This window comes from Heterodontus francisci, chromosome 20, assembly GCF_036365525.1.
Source record: "Heterodontus francisci isolate sHetFra1 chromosome 20, sHetFra1.hap1, whole genome shotgun sequence".
Taxonomy (NCBI): Eukaryota; Metazoa; Chordata; class Chondrichthyes; order Heterodontiformes; family Heterodontidae; genus Heterodontus; species Heterodontus francisci.
The window spans coordinates 63,397,446-63,419,164 of NC_090390.1; the positions used below are offsets into that span (position 1 = coordinate 63,397,446).

The following is a 21,719-nucleotide window of genomic DNA, read 5'->3' on the forward strand; positions in this document are numbered from 1 at the left end:
AATTGACTCAAAGAAGTCAAACCATAGGGCTGTTCACAAGGTTTTCCATGATAAGGTTGCCAGTAATATTTAATAAAGTCTAACAAAGTTCATCTATAATATCCCTAATCTATATAAATTTCCTGCGTTTGAAGTGAAACTAAAATTGGACCTGTTTTCTGGAACATTATTATTGTAAAATCCTGCAGTTGATGGATAGTTCAGTCAATTAGTGAAAATATTCTTTGATGTCACCACATATAAGTATTCCAAGTCCAGTCCTTTGCTGTTATTCCAGGAATCCATCAGCACCTTGGAGAAGAAGAATAAATGTGACAAAAATTACTGAGAAGACTGGTGGGGGGGTGGTGGTGAGGCGGGGGGGAAATTCAATAATATCTACGGGACTAAATCATACTCTATACGATTGCATTTCAGGAGGGCTATGCATAGCGACATTTTTGGCTACACAGAGAGAATCTATCACAAAAGGTAAAAGGACAAATCAGTCACAATGGACAGAATTTGGCACATCATCCCAAATGTGGCATCCACAGCATGCTGGACAAGGGCAGGAGGTACATATGCGACTTGCTTCAAAAAGTGAAGCCGTAACAGTTTGGTTTCAACCAGATGTTTAATGACATATTACATTGAATCACATTATATTGTACCACAGAAACAGGTCATTTGGCCCAACTGATCTTTGCTGGTGTTTATACTCGACACAGGTTTGTTCCCACTCTCATCACCTGTTACCACCCTGCCCCATAATCTTGTAACATTAATCAAAATCCTGGAACTCCCTCCCTAACAGCACTGTGGGTGTACCCACACCAGATTGTGACGGAAACCACACTGGTCAAATGGAAACATATTAAAATCGTCATGTGGAACACTACTTGAACTTTTTACTGCACATTGAACACAACTTGTTTAAAAGGACCACAGAGCTAAAACATGGCTGCACATTTACATTCTGAGAGACAGTTGAATAGAGAGACAATGGAAGTGCTTACTGATTCAATTAACAAGATGGTCTGGGCATCAGTGATGATCCACACCTTGTCTGTGTAAAAGCCAGCAACCCCCCCCCCCCAACCCCCATCGAGTGTGTCTAGTAAGCTTTGAAGAATCAACAACCCTTGCAGATGATGCTGTTTCAAACAAAGAGCTGGTCATCTGACTTACCTGCTGGCCAGACTGGGAACTGTTTGAATTCTGCCTCACAGAAAAGTTTGGAGCAGATTGCAATTTGAAGACCAAAGAGAAGGAAGGCCCCTCTCTCTCTCAAAGTTCCAGGGACCTACAGAAGCAGCTTAAGCCTCAAGACTGAGGACCTTTTCAGCCTTCTGGTACCAGAGAAACACATTTGAAAGTGTGCACTTGACCCCAGTGAGAACTGTAAGACTTCAACTCCAATCAAGACTTTACATCCAAACTGAAAGACAGTAACTGAATTCTATTTATTGCCTACCCTACTTCAACGACCCCCCCAATTCTTTCTTACCCTCTGTATCTATTTGAGTGTGCATTTATCTTGTATATATGCTAACGTGGTTGCGTTGTTTATTTTAGTAATTTTAACCGAGTTAGAGTGGTAAGGTTAATAAACTTACATCTTTCTTGTTTAAACCTAAGAAAGCCTGTCTGGTTGGTTCATTCACAATTACAATTAGAGAGCAGTGAGTAAGGACTCACTGAGGGGTTAAGATAAAAACACTGTGTCCTAAAAGTTAAACCCTGTTACGGCCAAACCAGGAAAGGGGCAAGAAGGGAGCCTGCGACCCCTTCCTCATTTGGTCATAACAAGATGGACTGCAGTCGTTCAAGAAGGCAGCTCACCACCACCTTCTCAATGACAATTAGGGATGGGCAACAAATGCTGGCCTTACCAGCGATGCTTACATCTCATGAAAGAATTTTTTAAAATATGTAAATTGACACAGTGCACCAGATTGGCTGTCTAGTTAATCTATACATCACAATAATCATCATCTATCGGTTCAAGGGTGTTTGTCCATTGAAGTTTCTTCATGTCTTTTGGGAAGGGAAGAGCAATCTGTTGTGATTGAGTCCAAGATCTAGTTCCACACTTGTTGAATTTTCACATATAAGGAATGCAATTCCATGGAGGGTCCTTAGATTGATATATCCTCACAAACACCTCAGAACTTCTGTAAGCAGAACAAATGTACGTTGTTTTAAAAAATGCAACATTATGTTAAATTATTCCTATTTATTTGGACTTTGACAATAATGCATAAAACTATATAATTTTAAAGATTTTAAAGAAAATAACATTTGCTTAGTGCAGAAACATTAAGTATATTTAATTTTTACATTTGTAAACAATACAATGTTCTTTGCCTGTAAAATGTATTTAATTATTTCACTAAATAGTTGCTTTTGATTACTATTTGGTCCAGTGTCTCATTCTCTATTCCCAATTCGTATACACATTTAAAGCTTACAAGTGCACCCCTTAAGGCTCAGTGCATTATTCAGTGAGTAGCTGAAGCAGGAAATCCCCAAGCTTTGATTCTAGCCAAGGAGCTACAATTGACCTCATTGTCCCTGGCCTAGGGAGAAGAAAATCAACTAAGGAACCTAGTGGTACCGGCCAGATTGATGTATGTGCAGACTTGGGGTGAGGACAGATTCAGGCTTGGATGCAATAGTACCCCAATGTTGAATAACCTAACATGAATAATTGCTGTAAAAGGAAAATACTGAGGATGTTGAAAATCTGAAATAATAACAGAAAATGTTGGAAATACTCTGCAGGTCTGGCAGCATGTATGGAGAGAGAAACGGAGTCAACGTTTTGAGTTGGATATAAGGAGTCATATCCTACTCAAAACATCAAATCTGTTTCTTTCTCCACAAATGCTGCCAGACCTGCTAAGTATTTCCAGCACTTTCTATGAATAATTGCTGCTTGTGTGGGGTACTGGAGGTGTTACAACACGACCACTCAAGACAAAGCCCCCAATCAAAATATCTGACTCTGACTGTGGTGAGAGCAATGCACTGTCAATTCAGTCCCATCACTCCACAGATCGCCTGACATATCACTTTAAAGTTTCCAAATTAAAGAAAACCACAGCCGAGTTGAACCATCTATTAACCCCCCGAATGAGGCAAACTAAGCCTTTAGATCAACAAATTAACTGTTTATTAGAAAAAATAAATTCTTAAACACTACTAAGATAAAAACAACATTTAAAATAGAATTAGTGTCCTTGCAGATTTACATTTCCCAATAAACAATCCTCTGATTAAAGTCCACTCGCAATCTTCCAGGGTCCGATGAGGAAAGGAAAACAGTCCAACATCCAAAGCTTCAAACTTCTCTTTGTTCCAGTGATGACCACAGCAGATCAACAACTCGCAACCACTTTCAATAGAATAAATCTGGCTTTAGAATTTTTTGGGTTAAAGAATAGTCACAGTTTAAATTATCTTCCTTCAGTTTAAATTAATAGAGATCTCTGTTCAGTTCACGCTGGCCCAGCTGTCTGTGCCTGTTAGAACAGTCTGTCTCAAATAAAAAGCCAATTTAAAAGTCAATCGCAACATTGTATATTGATCCTCAATCTGAGTGGCTGTATCCAAGGCAACCAGGATGCACCTTTTGAAGCTGGTTGGTTCCTTCAATCTGAGTGGCTGTATCCAACGGCAACCCAAATGCACCTTCTCGGTAACTCCTGAGGCTTGCTTGCTCTTAAAGCAATACTGATCCTTTGCTGTCTTAAATACACACCGCATATTTCCCCCCCAAAAAACAGTAGGATCATAACATAGGACAATGGGTACTTGTATAGTATATAGTTCAGCAATGAGTTAGTCACTTTAGGAAAGGAAGATTGTTGGGGAAACAATCCTCTAACTGCAGTTTTTTTTAAATGCCCTTCTTGCTCAAGCTCTAGAATTTTCTTTTTTTGGTGGTACTTTTTTCTGAATTTTGTTTGCGTTAATGTTGTGATGGAAACCACACCTGCCAAATGGAAACATATTAATTTTGTCATATGGAACACTACTTGAACTTTTTTACTGGACAGTGAACAAAACTTGTTTAAAAAAACCACAGAGCTGAACAGCTGAAAACATGGCTGACATTTGCATTCCGAGAGACAGTTGCATAGAGAGACAATGGGGGTGCTCACTGATTCAATTAGCGAGATGGGTTTTGTAAATAATGATCAAAAGACATTGAAAGTCACTGACTTTGTAAGAGACAACCCGCCACCCCCACCCCCGCTCTGAGCGTGAGTGGAGCACTTTTGAAATCAACAATCCTCGCTGATGATGCTGTTTCAAACAAAGAGCTGGTCACATGACTTACCTGCTGGCCAGACTGGGAACTGATTGAATTGTGCCTCACAGAAACGTTTTGGGCAGACTGCAAGTTGAAGACTAAAGAGAAGGAAAGTCCCCCTCTCTCTCAAAGTCCCAGTGACCCAAGGAAGCAACTTCAGCCTCAAGGGAGAGGACCTCTTCAGCCTTCTGGTACCAGAGAAACAAGCTTGCAAGTGTGCATTGGGCCCCAGTGAGAACAAGAGTGCAATTCCAAACAAAGAATTTACAGCAAAACTAAAGACAGTAACTGAATTCCATCTACTACTCCAAACCATCCCCCTATAATTCTTTCTCCTCCTCTGTATCTATTTGTGTGTGTGTTTATCTTGCATGCATGTTAGCATGGGTGCGTCGCATATTTTTATTAATTTTAACTGAGTTAGAGTGATAAAGTTAATTAACTTACACTTTTCTTGTTTAACCTAAGAAAGCCTGTCTGATTGGTTCGTTTACAATTACAATTAGAGAGCAGTGAGTAAGGACTCACTGAGGTGAAGCTAAAACACTGTGTTTTTAAAGGTTAAACCTTGTTACGGCCAAACCGGGAAAGGGGCAAGAGGGGAGCCTGAGACCCCTTTCTCATCTGGTTGTAACAATGTAGAAAATTGATTTCTGTTCCAGTTAAAGATAGTTAGACGGTAGAACTATTACCCACACTAAAGAGTTGATCACAATTTTCATATTATGGATATAGTTGTATTATGTAAATCAAAACTAAATTAAGAAAATGAGGAGTGAACACATCTGAACTTCCTGTAATTTGGCAATGAACTGAGAAATTACATTTAAACTAATATATATCCAGGACAGTAATTCCTATGGTTTATAGCCATCATTTGATCCTGGGATGAGAATAAGATCATCCATTCACTCTGCTGTACATATAGCAAAATTTGAGTAGGTTTATTCAATTTTGACCATTTTGCCAGTGTGCTTAGTGTTGCTGATTTGAATCATCATGGTTCCTGATGGTGACAAAATCCTTATAAGTTTATCAACTGTTAAGATATTGTCCTTCTATTGTCTTCCTTACAACTTCAGCCATTGAATATAGATATTTGTTATTGCTAGAAGTGACCATTTTGCCTACATGTGGACATGAGACTATACAGAAATAGGTTTATGTGGTATGCTGCAACATTAGGAATTATTAACATTGCTTCTGTGAGGCTGAACCAGGCTTCACAACCTTGCTGTCAGATTTGACTCCAAGAGGAGCTTTTGACCACATAATCAATCGGTCACCAAGACCATCTACTTCCACCTCCACAACATTGCCAGATCCTCCCCCCTCCTCAGCTCTGCTGCTGAAACCCTCTGCCTTTGTTACTTCTAAACTTGACTATTCCAAGGCTTTCCTGCCCATCTTTCACCATACATAAATTTGAGCTCATTCCAAAACTTTGCTGCCATCAAGTCCTATTCACCCATCACCCCTGTGCTCGCCAACCTATATTGGCTCAGAGTCTAGTAACACAATTTTAAAATTCTCAACCCTGTTTTCAAATCCCTCCAAGGCCTTGCCCCTCCCTTTCTCTAAAATCCTACAACTCTCCAATTTGGCCTTCTTGCACAAAAAGAGAGACAAAGTAGGAAACTACAGGCCAGTTAGCTTAACATCTGTCTTATGGAAAACATTAGAAGCTATTATTAAAGATGTTATAGCAGGACATTTAGAAACATTCAAGGTAATCAGGCAGAGCCAACATGGTTTTGTGAAAGGGAAATCATGTTGAACCAATTTATTGGAGTTCTATGAAGAAGTAACAAGTATTGTAGATAAAGGGGAACCTGTGGTTGTGCTATATTTAAATTTCCATAAGCATTTGACAAGGTGCCAAATCAAAGGTTATTGCAAAAAATAAAAGCTCATGGTGTAGGGAGTAACAATGGCTAGCTATTGTTAGTAGGAAAGTAGGAATAAATGAGTCATTTTCTGGTTGGCAAGATGTAACGAGTGGTGTGCCATAGGGATCAGTGCTGGGGCCTCAACTTTTTACAATTTAAATAAATGACTTGGATGAAGGGACCGAAGGTATGGTTGTTAAATTTGCTGATGACACAAAGATAGGTAGAAAAGTAAGTTGTGAAGAGGGCATATGGAGGCTGCAAAGGGATATAGATAGGTTAAGTGAGTGGGCAAAGATCTGGCAAATAAAGTATAATGTGGGAAAATGTGAAATTGCCCATTTTGGCAGAAGAATAAAAAAGCAAATTATCTAAATAGTGAGAGATTGCAGAGGGATCTGGGTGTCCTGGTGCATGAATCACAAAAGGTTAGCATGCAGGTTCAGCAAGTAATTAGGAAAACTAATAGAATGTCATCGTTTATTGCGACATGGAACTGAATACAAAAAGTAGGGAGGTTATGCTTCAGTTATACAGGTGGGACCATATCTGAAGTAGTATGTACAGTATTGGTCTCCTTATTTAAGGAAAGATGTAAATGCATTGGAAGCAGTTCAGAGAAGGTCTACTAGACTAATACCTGGAATGGACGGGTTGTCTTATGAGGAAAGGTTGGATAGGATAGGCTAGGCTAGGCTTATATCCGCTGGAGTTTAGGAGAGCAAGAGGTGACTTGATTGAAACATACAGGATCCCGCGGGGTCGTGACAGGGTGAATGTGGAAGGGATGTTTCCCCTTGTGGGAGAATCTAGAACTAGGGGGGGTCACTATTTAAAAATAAGGGGTTGCCCATTTAAGACAGAGATGAGGAGAATTTATTTTTCTCTCAGAGGATTGGGAGTCTTTGGAACTCTCTTCCTCTAAAGGTAGTGGAAGCAGAGTCTTTAAATATTTTTAAGGCAGAGGTAGATAGATTCTTGATAAGCAAGGTGAAAGGTTATTGGTGGTAGGTGGGAATGTGGAGTCAAGGTTACAATCAGACCAGCCATGATCTTATTGAATGGCGGAGCAGGCTTGAAGGGCCGAGTGGCCTACTCCTGCCCTAATTCATATGTTTGCATTCCCGATTTTAATTGCTTCTCCATTGACTGCTAGGCTTTCAACTGCATAGCCTTAAGCTCTGGAATTTCCTCCTGCTTAAACCTCTGCCTCTCACACGCCACCATGCCCCCCCACCAACTTCAAGATGCTCCTTAAAACCTACCTCTTTTGTCAAGCTTTTAGTCATCTGTCCTAATAGCTCTATGTGGCTCAATGTCAAATTTAGTTTGATAATGCTCCTGTGAAGCACATTGGGCCATTTTACCATGTTAAAGACACCACATAAATGCAAGTTGCTGATTAATAAATGGCAGAGCAAGCTTACTTGGCTAAATAGCCTACTCCTAATCCATTTTTCTTAAAATACATACATTTGCCAATCTGGGCAGTCAGAATTCTAAAGCCCTGTCCAGCTATGTCAGATCTTTAATACAGAAATGTACACAGAAAAGAAACATACAAAATTAGCCATTAAAGACATTTACGTCAAAACCTTCCAACTTCAAGAGGGGCATAACACGGGCAATATCTGGTCGCCACTCATACACCCTGTCTGATTGGATATTACCCAGGGTCTGAAGTTGGAATTTACAACCTTAAGTTTTCCTTCCCCAGGTTATGTACTATTTCAGCAAATATTCCAGGTGCTGGGAGGTGTAGTAAGATAGTCAATGGTGACTCTCTCCTAGTGGGGAACTGCATAGCTTTGCAACAATTGAAACCTGCAGGCAAGAACATGTGTTTTATTACCACAAGACATATTAGAACTCCAGGTATGTTTACATGTATTGCATTTGCCAAGGAATCCATTAACGAAAACAAATTATGTTTACTATAGTTTCCATTTCTACAGAATTATAATAAATACAGTAGAGAAAGGTTCAGTCACATTTCTGATCTTTATTTCTCATTATAAATAATTCAAAACTTTGCACTGTACCATCATGCATGTTACTTAATAAGTAAAGATTTGAGCCAATCCATAATTCATTTCTGGTATGTATTCACAATTAATGAATATAGTATACTATCACTACTTTTCTCAAGATAATCCTAAAATCTTTCTGCGTATCATATGCTGCAGAACACTTGCAGTCACTTTAATATTTTATTCATATATAATCTGTACAGTTTTAATTATGTAACTATAGATTTCTGCTCTGTCAATTACAATATTTACATTCTAAGCAAATATCATACATTCAATTTTAAACTTCCTTTATGATAGACACTTTAAAATAATCAAAATGGACTACTTGTGCAAACGTGTAACTTTCCTCTGCTCAGCTTCAATCATCCATTCATTAAATATTTTGTCCATCATACTCCTTTCCCGCCAGCTTCCATTGTTAACTGTAGGAATTATTTCATCTGGTTTCAACCACTGTACAAATCTCTTCATCTCAAGATAGCTGCTATGTTCACTGTAAGGAACACCTGCAAATGATGGCAATTTTAGAAATAGAAAATCAGAAATTAATAACAAGATGGATGTTAACGTTACCCTTAGCCCCTCACCCACTGTGTACTTGCTAATTTTGTAAATGTTCCCACCACTAGTCTGGTTCTCAGTTTTTTTTAGTTGGTGCTTAATGAACAATTTGGATAAATGTTTTTAAATCTCGTCTTGCTTGCCACTTGATGCTGCAAAGGTAACAAAACACTTAACCTCCCCAGCAAAAGTTATGAATGTGAAACTAAGTGAACAGATTTTTCTTTTACAATTTAAAATAAAGGTTTTTTTTGGGGGGAGGGGCGGGATGGGGGAATGATGCAAAAGTGCACAAGATTAAAAACAATTCCTTGCATTGTTTCAAATATGATGAAGGTTTCATTTTCTTTTTTGGCATATTGCTTTACTGTAAAGAGCTTAGACAGAACACGACCCAAATCTTTACTGTTCCACTTTCACTAAATGCATGAAACTCACTAAAAGAATATAGAGAAAAGAATTCCACATGGCTTAACATGTACCTACCATAAATACTGAACTTTCCTTGGACCCGAGGCTTGATGTCATGTATTGTATCACTCAGGCCAGAATATGTCCATCCAGTTGGTTTGAATGCCACAATTTGATCATACTTTCCTGGGAATTTGCTCATGTGTGCTTGTAAACCCTAAAACAGCACAAGTAATTTAGATGCACAACTGAATGGACAGGTTTTGAATAACCAATCTTTACTGACATTGCTCCTGCCCTTCATTATGAACTTATTTTTGAGTGATTGTTATGTGGTTTGGAGTTGGAGAAGGGGAAAATCGAACTCTTCTAAACAAAATTTTGGCCTGTGAACTTGGAATACACAGTGATGTTTTAAATATTCCTGCCTAAATTACTCAACACCTTGTTAAGTGAGAAAAAGGGCAGTTTTAGGAGAAACAGGAAATGTTATATAAAAAAACTATATAGGTAATTGAAAGCATAACAGCTAACCAACATCCATTTTAACAGCTAATTTCCCATATTCATATGCTTTGCAAACATGCTCTTACATTACCTGAAGGCCCAGCTACCAAATACATTTGAATGGTTTCATTGTTAGGAGTTTGTTTCCCTTCAATGCATTTCATCCTCATTAGCCACTAAAGATTGTTTTGCAGCAGTTTAATTCTCTTTTTATAGTTATTTAGGAACTCTAGCTCCAGAAGGTTTCAACCCACTTGGTTTCATTACTTATCAGCATGCTTTTAAGCATAATTTGGCTCATGTTGAAAGTACTTCATCACAGGCCATAACTCCCAACACAAAGCATAAATAAAGAATCCCCAAGTCTGTCAGTTTTGCAGAACTGTTACAAAGTCCTCTACAGCATTCTCTTGTATATGAATATGACAACTAGAATTCTGTTAGTTAATAAGCACAAAGAACATTGAAGCATATATGGCACCATTAATAGCCACTCTATTGAGTGCAAAAAGAACAAACAAGTAGAGAGAAACTATAATTACTTTTCTTCAAGTTAGCAGTTACAATTTCTCCACAGAAAATGTTTGCTATTCAGACGCATGGAGAGCTGTTTCTTATTGACCAATTTTGTTTGATAAATGTTGATCGAGGAGTAGGTTCAGTCAGAACATTTTGTTGCAGGTCATGAGAAAAATTAGTTCAAGAAAATTTGGTGCAGTCATCCCTAATATTTATCTTTAGAAATCTAAAAGCACATTTCTGGGAAATACTGCTGAGGGAAGGAATGATTGGATCAAGATTTCCATGACAATAACAGTGGGTTATCATTCTTCGATATATCAACCTATTCTGAATTAGCTGGTTATGGCATATTAACACACCATTTAAATATTTTATTTAACAGCTCTATGATTATCGTGTAGCCTTTTATATAAGTAATGTAACAAATATACCCAGAATCCTTTAGGCAAGAGATCTGAAATCAGCCTGAACCATCACAGCCATGGTTTCTTCAAGGCAGTGCTTTGTCTAACAGGACTAAGGGCTTGGTGGAAAATTATGTCAGTGAAAACTGGCATTTTCATTATTAATTTAGAAATTACAAGTTCAGCAGTATAACATCGAGGAGGAATTTGGCTTTTTACTAAAATATCAAATACAGTACATCAGCTAGGCTGAAGTGCTGGCACTCTCTCTCAAATCACAGTCCCATTCTAGGGCAAATAGCCAGGCTGATCCTCTAGTGAAGTACTGAATTATTGGAGGTGTTCTTTCCGAGGGGATGCTAAACCAAGATCCTGTCTGCCTGTCCAATGAATACAAAACATTTCACTGAATATTTTATTTTTAATAAAAGGGGAAGCAAGGAGATCGCCTGGTGTCCTGGCCAACATTCATCCAATATCTGCAGGGGTCAATGGGGCAGAGAGGGGTGGTCTAGGCAGCTGTTAAAGTGCAGCTGGTGGCAAGTAAGGCTGTCCTTGGACACAGGGCTCAGTTACTCAGAGTTGGCGACAAGCAGCAACGAGAAAACAAATGCAGTCCTTTGGTCCTGAGAGACACAGAGGTGATGCATGAGAGGCAAGGAGGGCATGAAGGCGATATGCTCACCATAGGGTCTACCGCCAAACAGCTTCCTGGACATGTTGGAGCATCAGTGCCGCCCAAGGCTACGCACATCAAGGCAACTGGTTACCAACTTGTGCACCCTCACGGAAGAGCACCTCAAGCTTCACTGCTCATATGGGCACACCCTGCCAGCAGTCAAGAAATTGACAATGGTGCTGAATTTCTTTGCTCCAGGGTCATTTCAAGGAGTGGCAGCGGATCTGAGTGGCATATCGAAGCAGTCGCTCATTATAGCATTAGGCAGGTAGCAAATATCCAGTACGAGAGTACACACAGGCAGCGGGCTGTGGGATTTGCCTCCATCGCTAGATTCCCTCAGGTGCAGGGGGTTATCTACTGCACCCACGTGCCCACCAAGGTCCTGGCTGAGCAGCCACGGACATTCATAAACAGGAAGGCATTCTATTCCCTCAATGTCCAGCTGGCATGCAAAAACCATAAGCGTTTTCTACAGGTGCATGCAGCTTCCTGGCCACAGACCTGAAACGTTAACTCTGCTTTTCTCACCACAGATGCTGCGTGACCTGCTGAGTATTTCCAGCACTTTCTGTTTTTATTTGTTTCCTGGCAGCTGCCATGACGCTTTCATTTGAGGCAGCAGGTGCTGCAGCTGTACATCCCACCAGAGAGACTACATGGATGGCTGCTAGGGGACAAGGGCTATCTGTTGAATAAATGGCCGCTGACACCAATGCGCAACCCTGCAACAGCGGCACTATAACTGCTGCCCTCTCAGCACAAGGGCCACTATAGAGCAGGTCACCGGACTCCTGAAGATGTGGTCCCAGTGCTTTGACTGGGTGGGGGCGGGGGCACCCTCCAGCGCACTTCCTCAAGGGTTTCCTCACATTGTGGTGGTATGCTGCACTCTTCATGACATGGCCCTGCAGAGCAGTGCGATGAGGGGGATGCTGAGGAGCAGCACACATCTTTGGAGGAGGAAGAAATGGTGGAGCACGGTGAGCCTGCGTTGCAAAGGCCTTCCACAGGACCAGCTGAGGGATTAAACCATTGACCAGATTGTAGGGAAGCTCGGGCTGCACTGATACAGGAACGATTCTCCTGAGGGTGCCTCTTCCTGGAAGGCATATGGCTCTAAACTCACCTTTTTACATGAAGGGAGTGCAGACAACACAGAGACACGTCCCTTTCTCTCCCACAATACCTGAAGACACTGGCCAAACAATGCCCCCGACCACCCACCTTTGCATCACACACCCACTTCATCATTCTGGTGCCTTAATGCCATCAAAACACTGGAATCACAAAAGTCTGGGGTCAATCATTAACCATTTTATTATATTGAGTTATCATCACTGAACACAACAATAACAGAAGTCACCCAAATGCACCACAAAGTGAAACTACTGACGTGTCACCTTCCGCTCATGGTCCCTCCTATGGGTGCTCCCCTTGTGGTTCAGGCTGAAATGGAAGCAGGCTGCTCACATGTGTGCACCTGTGGAGGAGCTGCCCATGGTGTTTGTTCTTGGCATCATGGCACCAGTATGGGCACTGCCACAGACTGCTCCATCTGCGTCGATGCAGGGGCAGCGTTGGTCACAGGGCCTTGCTGCATAAGGGATGGTGCCTAAGTCAGAGGGGCCAAGTGGGCAACAGATAATGATGGTGCCCTGTGAGGGGTGGCCCCCCATCATCATTGCTGACTTTTCCAGCCCTTTCGTGCCATACATGCACATCAGAGGGAACCACCAGCTGGGCTTAACTGACACTCTCCATGCATCTTTACCCAATCAGTGCCACTGACCAGTCAATGCTACAGAATGTAGCTTACATGCTGTGCATGTTTGGATGCAGGAACAGCAGTGTGATGCCACGTATGATTCTCCACGAGGTAGACCACTCTTTAAATGGATGAATTCATGTGTTTATATTCCTGAGACATAGCGGAGCACAACTCATGAATGGACTCCTCCATTCTCTGCCCATGACTCCGCACTGCCTCAGGAAACACCGATATTTGGGTGCACATCCCTCGCTGCAGGAAGACGCACCCTTGTGTGTGACACCTGATGATCTACGCCTCCACCCAACTGAGCATAGCACAGTCTGTCCTCCATCCTCCAAGGGCAATGGCTACAGCTGCCTCTGCCTCCCTCACCTCCTCCTGCTCACACATGAAGTGTTGGTCACCTTCTGCCACCTGTTCTAAACTCGTTTGAGGCCCCACCCACATGTGTCTCTGCGCTGGTGGAAGGTGCACTTGTCTGATGCAATGATAGTGCCTCGGATGCATCCTCCTCTGAAGTAGACACCGCGCCACACGGACATGCTGAGGTTCCCCCTCCAAAACTGGCCCTGTGGGAGACAGGAATTTGGTTAGGAAAGCTCCCCGATCAGAAGCTGCCTCTGCAGTGCTGCAGCAGGCCATCAGAGCTTCTGTATGGGCATTGAGTAAACAGAGGAGGAAAAAGCTCCATCACCATCACCTGTGTAACAAAACAGGATTAATTAATGACCTCATAGTAAAGGCGCCCCAGGTAGCAGTGATCACAACATGATTGAATTTCACATTCAGTTTGAGGGTGAGAAGAGTGGATCTAAGACTAGTATTTTAAACATTAAAATAAGGGTAATTATGAGGGTTTGAAGACAGAGCTAGTCAAAGAAAACTGGGAAATTAGGTTAAGGGATAGATCAGTAGAGATGCAGTGGCAAACATTTAAGGGAATATTTCATAATCAGCAAAGATACATTCCAGTGAGAAAGAAAGACTTTATGGAAAGGACACATCATTCAAGGCTAACTAAGGAAGTTAAATACAGTATGAAACTGAAAGAAGTGTGCAATTCAGTGAAGAGCAGTGGCAGGTCAGAAGATTGGACAGAATATAAAAAACAGCAAAGAATGACTAAAAGAACAAGAGAGAAATTAATACAGGAGGAAGCTAGCTAGAAATATAAAAATAAAGGTTTCTACAGGTATTTAAAAAAGGAAAAGAGTAAGTAAAGTGAGTGTTGGTCCTCTAGAGAGTCTGGGGAGTAAATAATGGAACATAAAAGAAATGGCAGAGGAATTGAACAGATTTTTTTTGCATCTGTCCTCACGGTAGAGGATGCAAATAACATCCCAGAAATAATTGTGAATCACGATTTGAAAGACAGGGAGGAACTTAAAACAATTACCATCACCAGGGAAAGGGCACTGAGAAAATTATTAGAATTAAAATCTGACAAGTCCCCAGGTCCTGATGGACTTCACCCTAAGGTCTTAAAAGTGGCTGCTGAGATAGTGGAAGCATTTGTTTTAATTTTCCAAAATTCTAGATTCTGAAAAGGCCCTATCAGATTGGAAAATAGTGAATGTAACTCCACTATTTAAGAAAGCAGGAAGACAGAAAGCAGAAAACTACAGGCCAGCTAGCTTAATTTCTGTCACAGGGAAATACTGGAATCTATTATTAAGGAGGTTATAGCAAGTCGTTTAGAAAATCTCAATGCGATCAGGCAGAGACAACATGGTTTTGTGAAAGGGAAATCACGTTTGACTTTTTTTTTTATTCGTTTGGGGGCTGTGGGCGTCACTGGCTATGCCAGCATTTATTGCCCATCCCTAACTTCCCTTGAGGAGGTGGTGGTGCTGCCTTCCTGAACCGCTGCAGACCTTGGGGTGTAATTTATTACAGTTCTTTGAGAAAGTAACAAGCAATGTGCATAAAGGGGAGCCTGTGGATGTGGTGTACTTGGATTTCCAGAAGGCATTTGACAAGGTGCCACATCAAAAGTTACTAAACAAAATAAGAGCCCATGGTATTAGCATGGATAGAGGATTGGTTAGCTAACAGGAAACAGAGAGTAGGCATAAATGGGTCATTTTCAGTTAGGCAAGCTGTAACTAGTGGAGTACCACAAGGCTCAGTGCTGCGACCTCAACTATTTACAATCTAATTCAATGACTTGGATGCATGGTTACTAAATTTCTGATGACACAAAGATAGGCAGGAAAGTAACTTGTGAACAGGACATAAGGGGCTGAATTTTACCAGACCTCAGACATCGGGGGTGGTGGTGGGCCCGGAAAATTCCTCCGGAGGAACCCTGGCACGACCCCCAACACCGGGAAGGCCTCACCACATTTTACTGGCTGCAGTGAGGCCTTGGTGCGGCACCCTACCACTTGGTGGCGGAGACTTAATTTTCATATGTAAATGCGTTGCAATGCATTCAAGTAAACTTAACTTGTCCTGACGGGTGTCCCACGCCATTATTCTGGCCGGTGGCTGGAAGTCCCGTGCCTTTAGATCTCCATCTGGAGATCCGAGGCGTGACACTCGTGTGGAGGGAGGAGGAGTGAAATTCTCAGGGTTGGGGGGGGGGTGGTGGTGGAAGAGCAGGGCAAACTATTGTAATTGGTTGTCGGGATGATGGGAAGGGATTGAGAGTCAAAGGTTCTGACGTTAGGGGGGGAAAGTTCAGGAAATCAAAAGGTGGTTTTTAGAGGGCTATGTCACTAATAAATGAGGACTCATGGGGGGGATGGGGGAGCGGATGGTGGCAAGAGAGTGGAATCTAAGTTGTAATAAATTTTTCGGCAGGTTGCAGTGAAACGGGATCTTTAAAAATTGAAATGAGAATTAAGGGCCTGAAGCCTTTTAAAAATGGCGGTGGTGCCAGACGCCGTTGCTGGAGCAGCCACCCCCTTTATGTCATCGGGGGCGGCCGCTCCGCCCTCTCCATTTAAATGAGTCCCTGCGTGAAATATCGCAGGGGCTCAGTGACGGACGATCCATGCAGGAGGGCCACAAATTCAAAGCGCGCCATCACAATTTGCAGCGCACTCAAAGTTCAGGACCTAGATAGGTTAAGTGAGTGTGCAAAGATTTGGCAAATGGAGTATAATGTGGGAAAGTGTGTACTTGTCCACTTTGGTTGGATGAATAGAAAAGCAATATATTATTTAAATGGAGAGAGATTGCAGAACTCTGAGATGCAGAGGGATCTGGAAGTCCTAGTACACGAAACACAAAAAGTTAGTACGCAGGTACGGCACGTGATTAAGAAGGCACATGCTATAGTTGTGCAGGGCATTGGAGAGACCACATCTAGGGTACGGTGTACAGTTTGGTCTCCTTGGGATATAATTGCATTGGAAGCAGTTCAGAGAAGGTTCACTCGACTGATTCCTGGACTGAGAGGGTTATCTTATGAGGAAAGGTTGCACAGGCTGGGTCTATATTCATTGAAGTTTAGGAGGATGAGAGGTGATCTTAAATGAAACATCTAAGATTCTGAGGGGTTTTGACAGGGTGGACATTGAAAGGATGCTTCCCCTTGTGGGAGACACGAAAACTAAGGGCACAATTTAAAAATAAGTGATCTCCCACTTAAGACTGAGATGAGGAGAATTTTTTTCTCAGAGGGTCATGAGTCTGTGAAACTCTCTTCCCCAGACAGTGACAAAGGCAGGGTCATTTAATGTTTTTACGGCACAGGTAGACAGATTATTGACAAACAAGAGAGTCAAAGGGCATCAGTGGGAGGCAGGAAAGTGGAGTTGAGTTCACAAACAAATCGGCCATGATCTTACAGAATGGCAGAGCAGGCTTGAGGGGCCAAATAGCCTACTCCTGCTCCTAGCTCCTAGTATGCTTGTATGAACGGCAACAATTGTTTTTTCCTGTCTGGCGCAAAAGTAAAACGGGAAAGGTAGCCAAAACATGGCTCACAAGGGAAATTAGAAATAGCATTAGATCCAAGGAAGCGGCATATAAATTCGCCAGGAAAAACAGCAGACCTGAGGATTGGGAGCAGTTTAGAATTCAAAGGAGGACCAAGGGATTGATTAAGAAGGGGAAAATAGAGTACGAGAGTAAGCTTGCGGGGAACATAAAAACTGACTGTAAAAGTTTCTATAGGTATGTGAAGAGAAAAAGATTAGAAAAGACAAATGTAGGTCCCTTACAGTCAGAAACAGGGGAATTTATTATGGGGAATAAAGAAATGGCTGACCAACTAAATGCATACTTTGGTTCTGTCTTTACAAAGGAGGACACAAATATCATACCAGAAATGTTGGGGAACACAGGGTTTAGTGAGAGAGAGGAACTGAAGGAAATCAGTATGAGTAGAGAATTGGTGTTGGGGAAATTGATGGGATTGAAGGCCGATAAATCCCTAGGGCCTGATGGTTTGCATTCCAGAGTACTTAAGGAAGTGGTCGTAGAAATAGTGGATGCATTGGTGGTCATCTTCCAAGATTCTATAGACTCTGGAACAGTTCCTACAGATTGGAGGGTATCTAATGTAACCCCACTATTTAAAAAAAGGGAGGTAGAGAGAAAGCAGGGAATTATAGACCAGTCGGTATGACGTCAGTACTGGGGAAAATTCTCGAGTCCATTATCAAAAAGTTTATAGCAAAGCAATTGGAGAACAGTGGTAGAATCGGACAGAGTCAGCATGGATTTACGAAAGGGAAATCATGCTGGACAAATCTACTAGAATTCTGCGAGGATGTAACTAGTAGAGTTGATGAGGGGGAGCCAGTTGATGTGGTTTATTTGGACTTTCAGAAGGTTTTCGACAAAGTCCCACATAAGAGATTAGTGTGTAAAATTAAAGCGCATGGGATTGGGGGCAGTGTATTAAGATGGATGGAAAATTGGTTGGTAGACAGGAAACAAAGAGTAGGGAGAAATGGGTCTTTTTCCGAACGGCAGGCAGTGACTAGTGGGGTACCGCAGGGATCGGTGCTAGGACCCCAGCTATTCACAATATATATTAATAATTTAGATGAGGGAACTAAATGTAATATTTCCAAATTTGCAGATGACACAAAACTGGGTGGGAGGGTGAGTTGTGAGGAGGATGCAGATGGGCTTCAGGGTGATTTGGACAAGTTGAGAGTGTGCAAATGCATGGCAGATGCAACACAATGTGGCTAAATGTGAAGTTATCCACTTTGGTAGCAAAAACAAAAAGGCAGATCATCTGAACAGCTATAAACAGAGGGGAATATGCAGCGAGACCTGGGTGTTCTCATACACCAGTCGCTGAAATAAGCATGCAGGTCTAACAGGCGGTAAAAATGGCAAATGGTACGTTGGCCTTCATAGTGAGAGGGTTCGAGTACAGGAGCAGGGATGTCTTGCTGCAATTATACAGGGCCTTGGTGAGGCCACGCCTGGAATATTGCGTGCAGTTTTGGTTTCCTTATCTGAGGAAGGATGTTCTTGCTATAGAAGGAGTGCAGCGAAGGTTTACCAGACTGATTCCTGGGATGGCGGGTCTGACGTACGAGGAGAGATTGAGTCGGTTCGGGTTATATTCGCTGGAGTTCAGAAGTGTTGGGGGGGGGGAATCTCATAGAAACCTATCAAATTCTAACAGGACTTGACAGGGTAGATGCAGGAAGGATGTTCCCGATGGTGGGGGAGTCCAGAACAGGGGTCAAAGTCTAAGGATATGGGGTAAACCATTCAGGACTGAGATGAGGAGAAATTTCTTCACCCAGAGAGTGGTGAACCTGTGGAATTCGCTACCACAGAAAGCAGTTGAGGCCAAAACATTGTATGTTTTCAAGAAGGAGTTAGATATAACTCTTGGGTTTAAAGGGATCAAAGGATATGGGGTGAAAGTGGGAACAGGTTATGGAGTTGGATTATCAGCCATAATCATAATGAATGGCGGAGCAGACTCGAAGGGCCTACTCTCGACGTTTCTATGTATAGTAAGCTTCTTTAACCCGTCTTGAATGGACTCCCATCTCGCCACTGCCGACTTCCAGATGAGCTGCCATCCTAGCAACGTCCATGGATTTCAGAATAGAGAGATGTGTCACTCCACCATCAGACCAGCCCTTTTCTCGCGAGCTATATGCTTTTTTCCTGCAAGGTCAACAGCGAAAGTGTTAAGACCATGGTGCCTTCCTTCACTGAATCCAGCAGTTCACTCACATGTGATGTCACTGCCTCCAGTGTAGCCTCCTCCACAAGTGCTTGTGGTGTGAGCTTTGCCTGCTTTGCTCATGGCTCAGGAGTGCACCTAGGCACACGTATAGTCACTGTTCCTGAGCACTAAGCACCGTCAGCTGTTCAGCTTGAGAGTCTGCTGGTGGCTACAAAACTGGAGGCCTGTCATCTGGGTGTCGTATTGCACTCACCTCAGAAGGGCACTGAAGTGCTTCCTGCGCTGCACCCACATCCTAACAAAACTGCGGCTGCTTACCTCCTGAGCCTCCTCCAGTCATGCCGCCTTCGTTTGGCTGGTTTTCTCCTGCCACTCTCTGGAAGCAGGATGTTCCGCTGGGCCGCCACCACCTCTAAAAAGCACTTCCAGGGAGGTGTCGGTAAATCGTGGTGCCACCATTCTACGAGTTCCTGACATACTGCTGCTCCGCTCTCTGCAATTCCAAAAATCTGACGTACATATTAAAAGTTGCCAGGTGCTCTTTAAATTGGGCCCGCCACGTCTAACTCCCGTCTCCTCAATGTGTCTACCTCTTCCTATTGGTTGCCAAATGTGCCATTGGACCACTAATTGGCCACCTCTTTGAAAACTGCATCATCTTCGAAATAGTGTTGTGGAATCTTATACATCAACTTGAGTAACACTCAAGTTTGCTCATCCATTTTAAAGAGCAAACAGAGCTTCAGTTTAACAGCTCATCCGAAAGTTGGCACCTCCAACAGTTCAGTATTGCACCGGAGTGTCAGCCCTGATTTCTGTGCTCAAGTGGGACTTGAACCTACATCCTTCTGATTCAGAGGATAATGTGGTAAAGGCCTGCTACCTGACCCGAACCCGATGGGACCCGACGACATGTGTTGGGTCGGAGACACTATCACAGGTAAGTGGCTCCACTGTTAATTTAATTTTTGGACTAGAAAGGTGGTTTTGTTACAGTTATTTTAAGCTTGTGCAGATCAGCAAGAAAGTGAAAAACGTAGGTAAGATGGTCGGGTTGGGTTGGTCAGGCGCGGGAAAAAATGGAAGGACTCTGGCTGGGTCAGATGTGGTTCTGTTGGGCTCGGATCAGGTTTTCCTTTTTGCCGACCCGAACAGGCCTTTACGGCGTGGTACCCACCAAGCCATTACAGACAAGTACAGGTGCTTGTAACATACTTTACTTTTCTCACTGAAATGGCTATTGTTTTTAAATGATGGATGGAGGACAGTTTCTCAACAGTTTACTCGTGTGAACTGGACAAACTAGTTTGATAAACATACGGCATAAAAAGTGGTAGGTTAATTCTTTGTAATGTATACCTTAATTACCAAAGAGCAATTCTACAAATCAGTCTATAGTTACTGCTTATAATCTACTAATAATTACAGTAACTGCATTAAAATGGAGGGGAAAATATACAGCATATTAAATAAAAAATGAACAGTAGATAAGGTTAATTTAATATCCTGTAATAGGGCAGAGTTTCATATGATCATAAAGTGAATCGTTAATCAGTCTAAATGAAAAATTATTTGGTACCTTAGATGGGCAACGTTCTAAAATTATACCGACTCCATGTCATATGATCATATGTCTGTCTAGATTCCTACAAATATAAATGGCGAATACTTTTACAAGAAAAAAAAAACACTGACAGGATAACTTTTAGTAAGTTACGGTGTTAACCTTGAGTATTCATATGACAAACTAGTTTGTGGGCTACTGTTACTTTAAACAGGATACAAACATACCAGAAAATACTTTCCAAAAACAGAAATTAATCTTTCAGACTAGTGTTTATAAGAAAGTATCCCATCAACTTTTACTTCAGTTACCATAGTTAGTCTATGTGCTTTTGCTAAATTAAATGCAGACAATATAGTTTATCAAAAGGATTTTTCCTTAATTTAATTTGGGGGAAGGCACATAGTATAAAAGTGTAATTCTTGTATCTACGCATTAAATTGTGTGAAAATAATGAGAAATATTACAAATGGATTTATTTTTACATCAGAACAGAGCAAAGATCTTATTGGTGTGGTTTATATTGTAGAACTATACAAAATACTGTATCTTATTTTATCTTTTCTGTACAGGAGAAATATCCCATCTTGTTGAAACAGCTTAATTAGTTGCCATCGACTATCTCAGGAAACCATAAACTCAGGAAGTGTATAGAGGATATCCCACAGGGACTAGTAAAATTTAACATTATCTCTCACGTGAGGAGGCCCAAATAACTTAAGTATTTTCCTGAGTTAAAGGTCATTCGAAATTAGACAAAAATGAATCCCAGCTTATACCATTTAACCTCTTAAATACTAATTACATATGGACTACAAATTACATTGAAATCTATGCCATTTGTGCAGAATTTAGCAAATAGTGCTTTAATTTACAGTACTTTTCAAGTAATTCTCACAACAGCTATCTAGTTCAAGTATCAAATGGCTTCCATATAACCAGGAACTGTATAACGTC

At 41.7% G+C, this 21,719-nt stretch overlaps 1 protein-coding gene across 2 annotated transcripts in view; it reads right to left on the minus strand.

Annotated features, from left to right (window-relative positions):
* Positions 1-8,180: 8,180 nt before the first annotated feature.
* Positions 8,181-21,719, minus strand: part of dclre1a (DNA cross-link repair 1A (PSO2 homolog, S. cerevisiae)) — a 55,072-nt gene continuing 41,533 nt past the window's right edge. The window contains exons 8-9 of one of the 2 annotated variants that reach the window (XM_068052946.1): positions 9,270-9,411; positions 8,181-8,728 (exon numbers count right to left, since the gene is read on the minus strand). In XM_068052946.1, the coding sequence (XP_067909047.1) occupies positions 8,544-8,728; positions 9,270-9,411 (327 nt within the window). In that variant the 3' untranslated portion in view covers positions 8,181-8,543. Of the gene's footprint in view, positions 8,729-9,269; positions 9,412-20,777; positions 20,845-21,719 lie in introns of those variants that run through there. The other variant, XM_068052947.1, reaches the window with a different exon arrangement.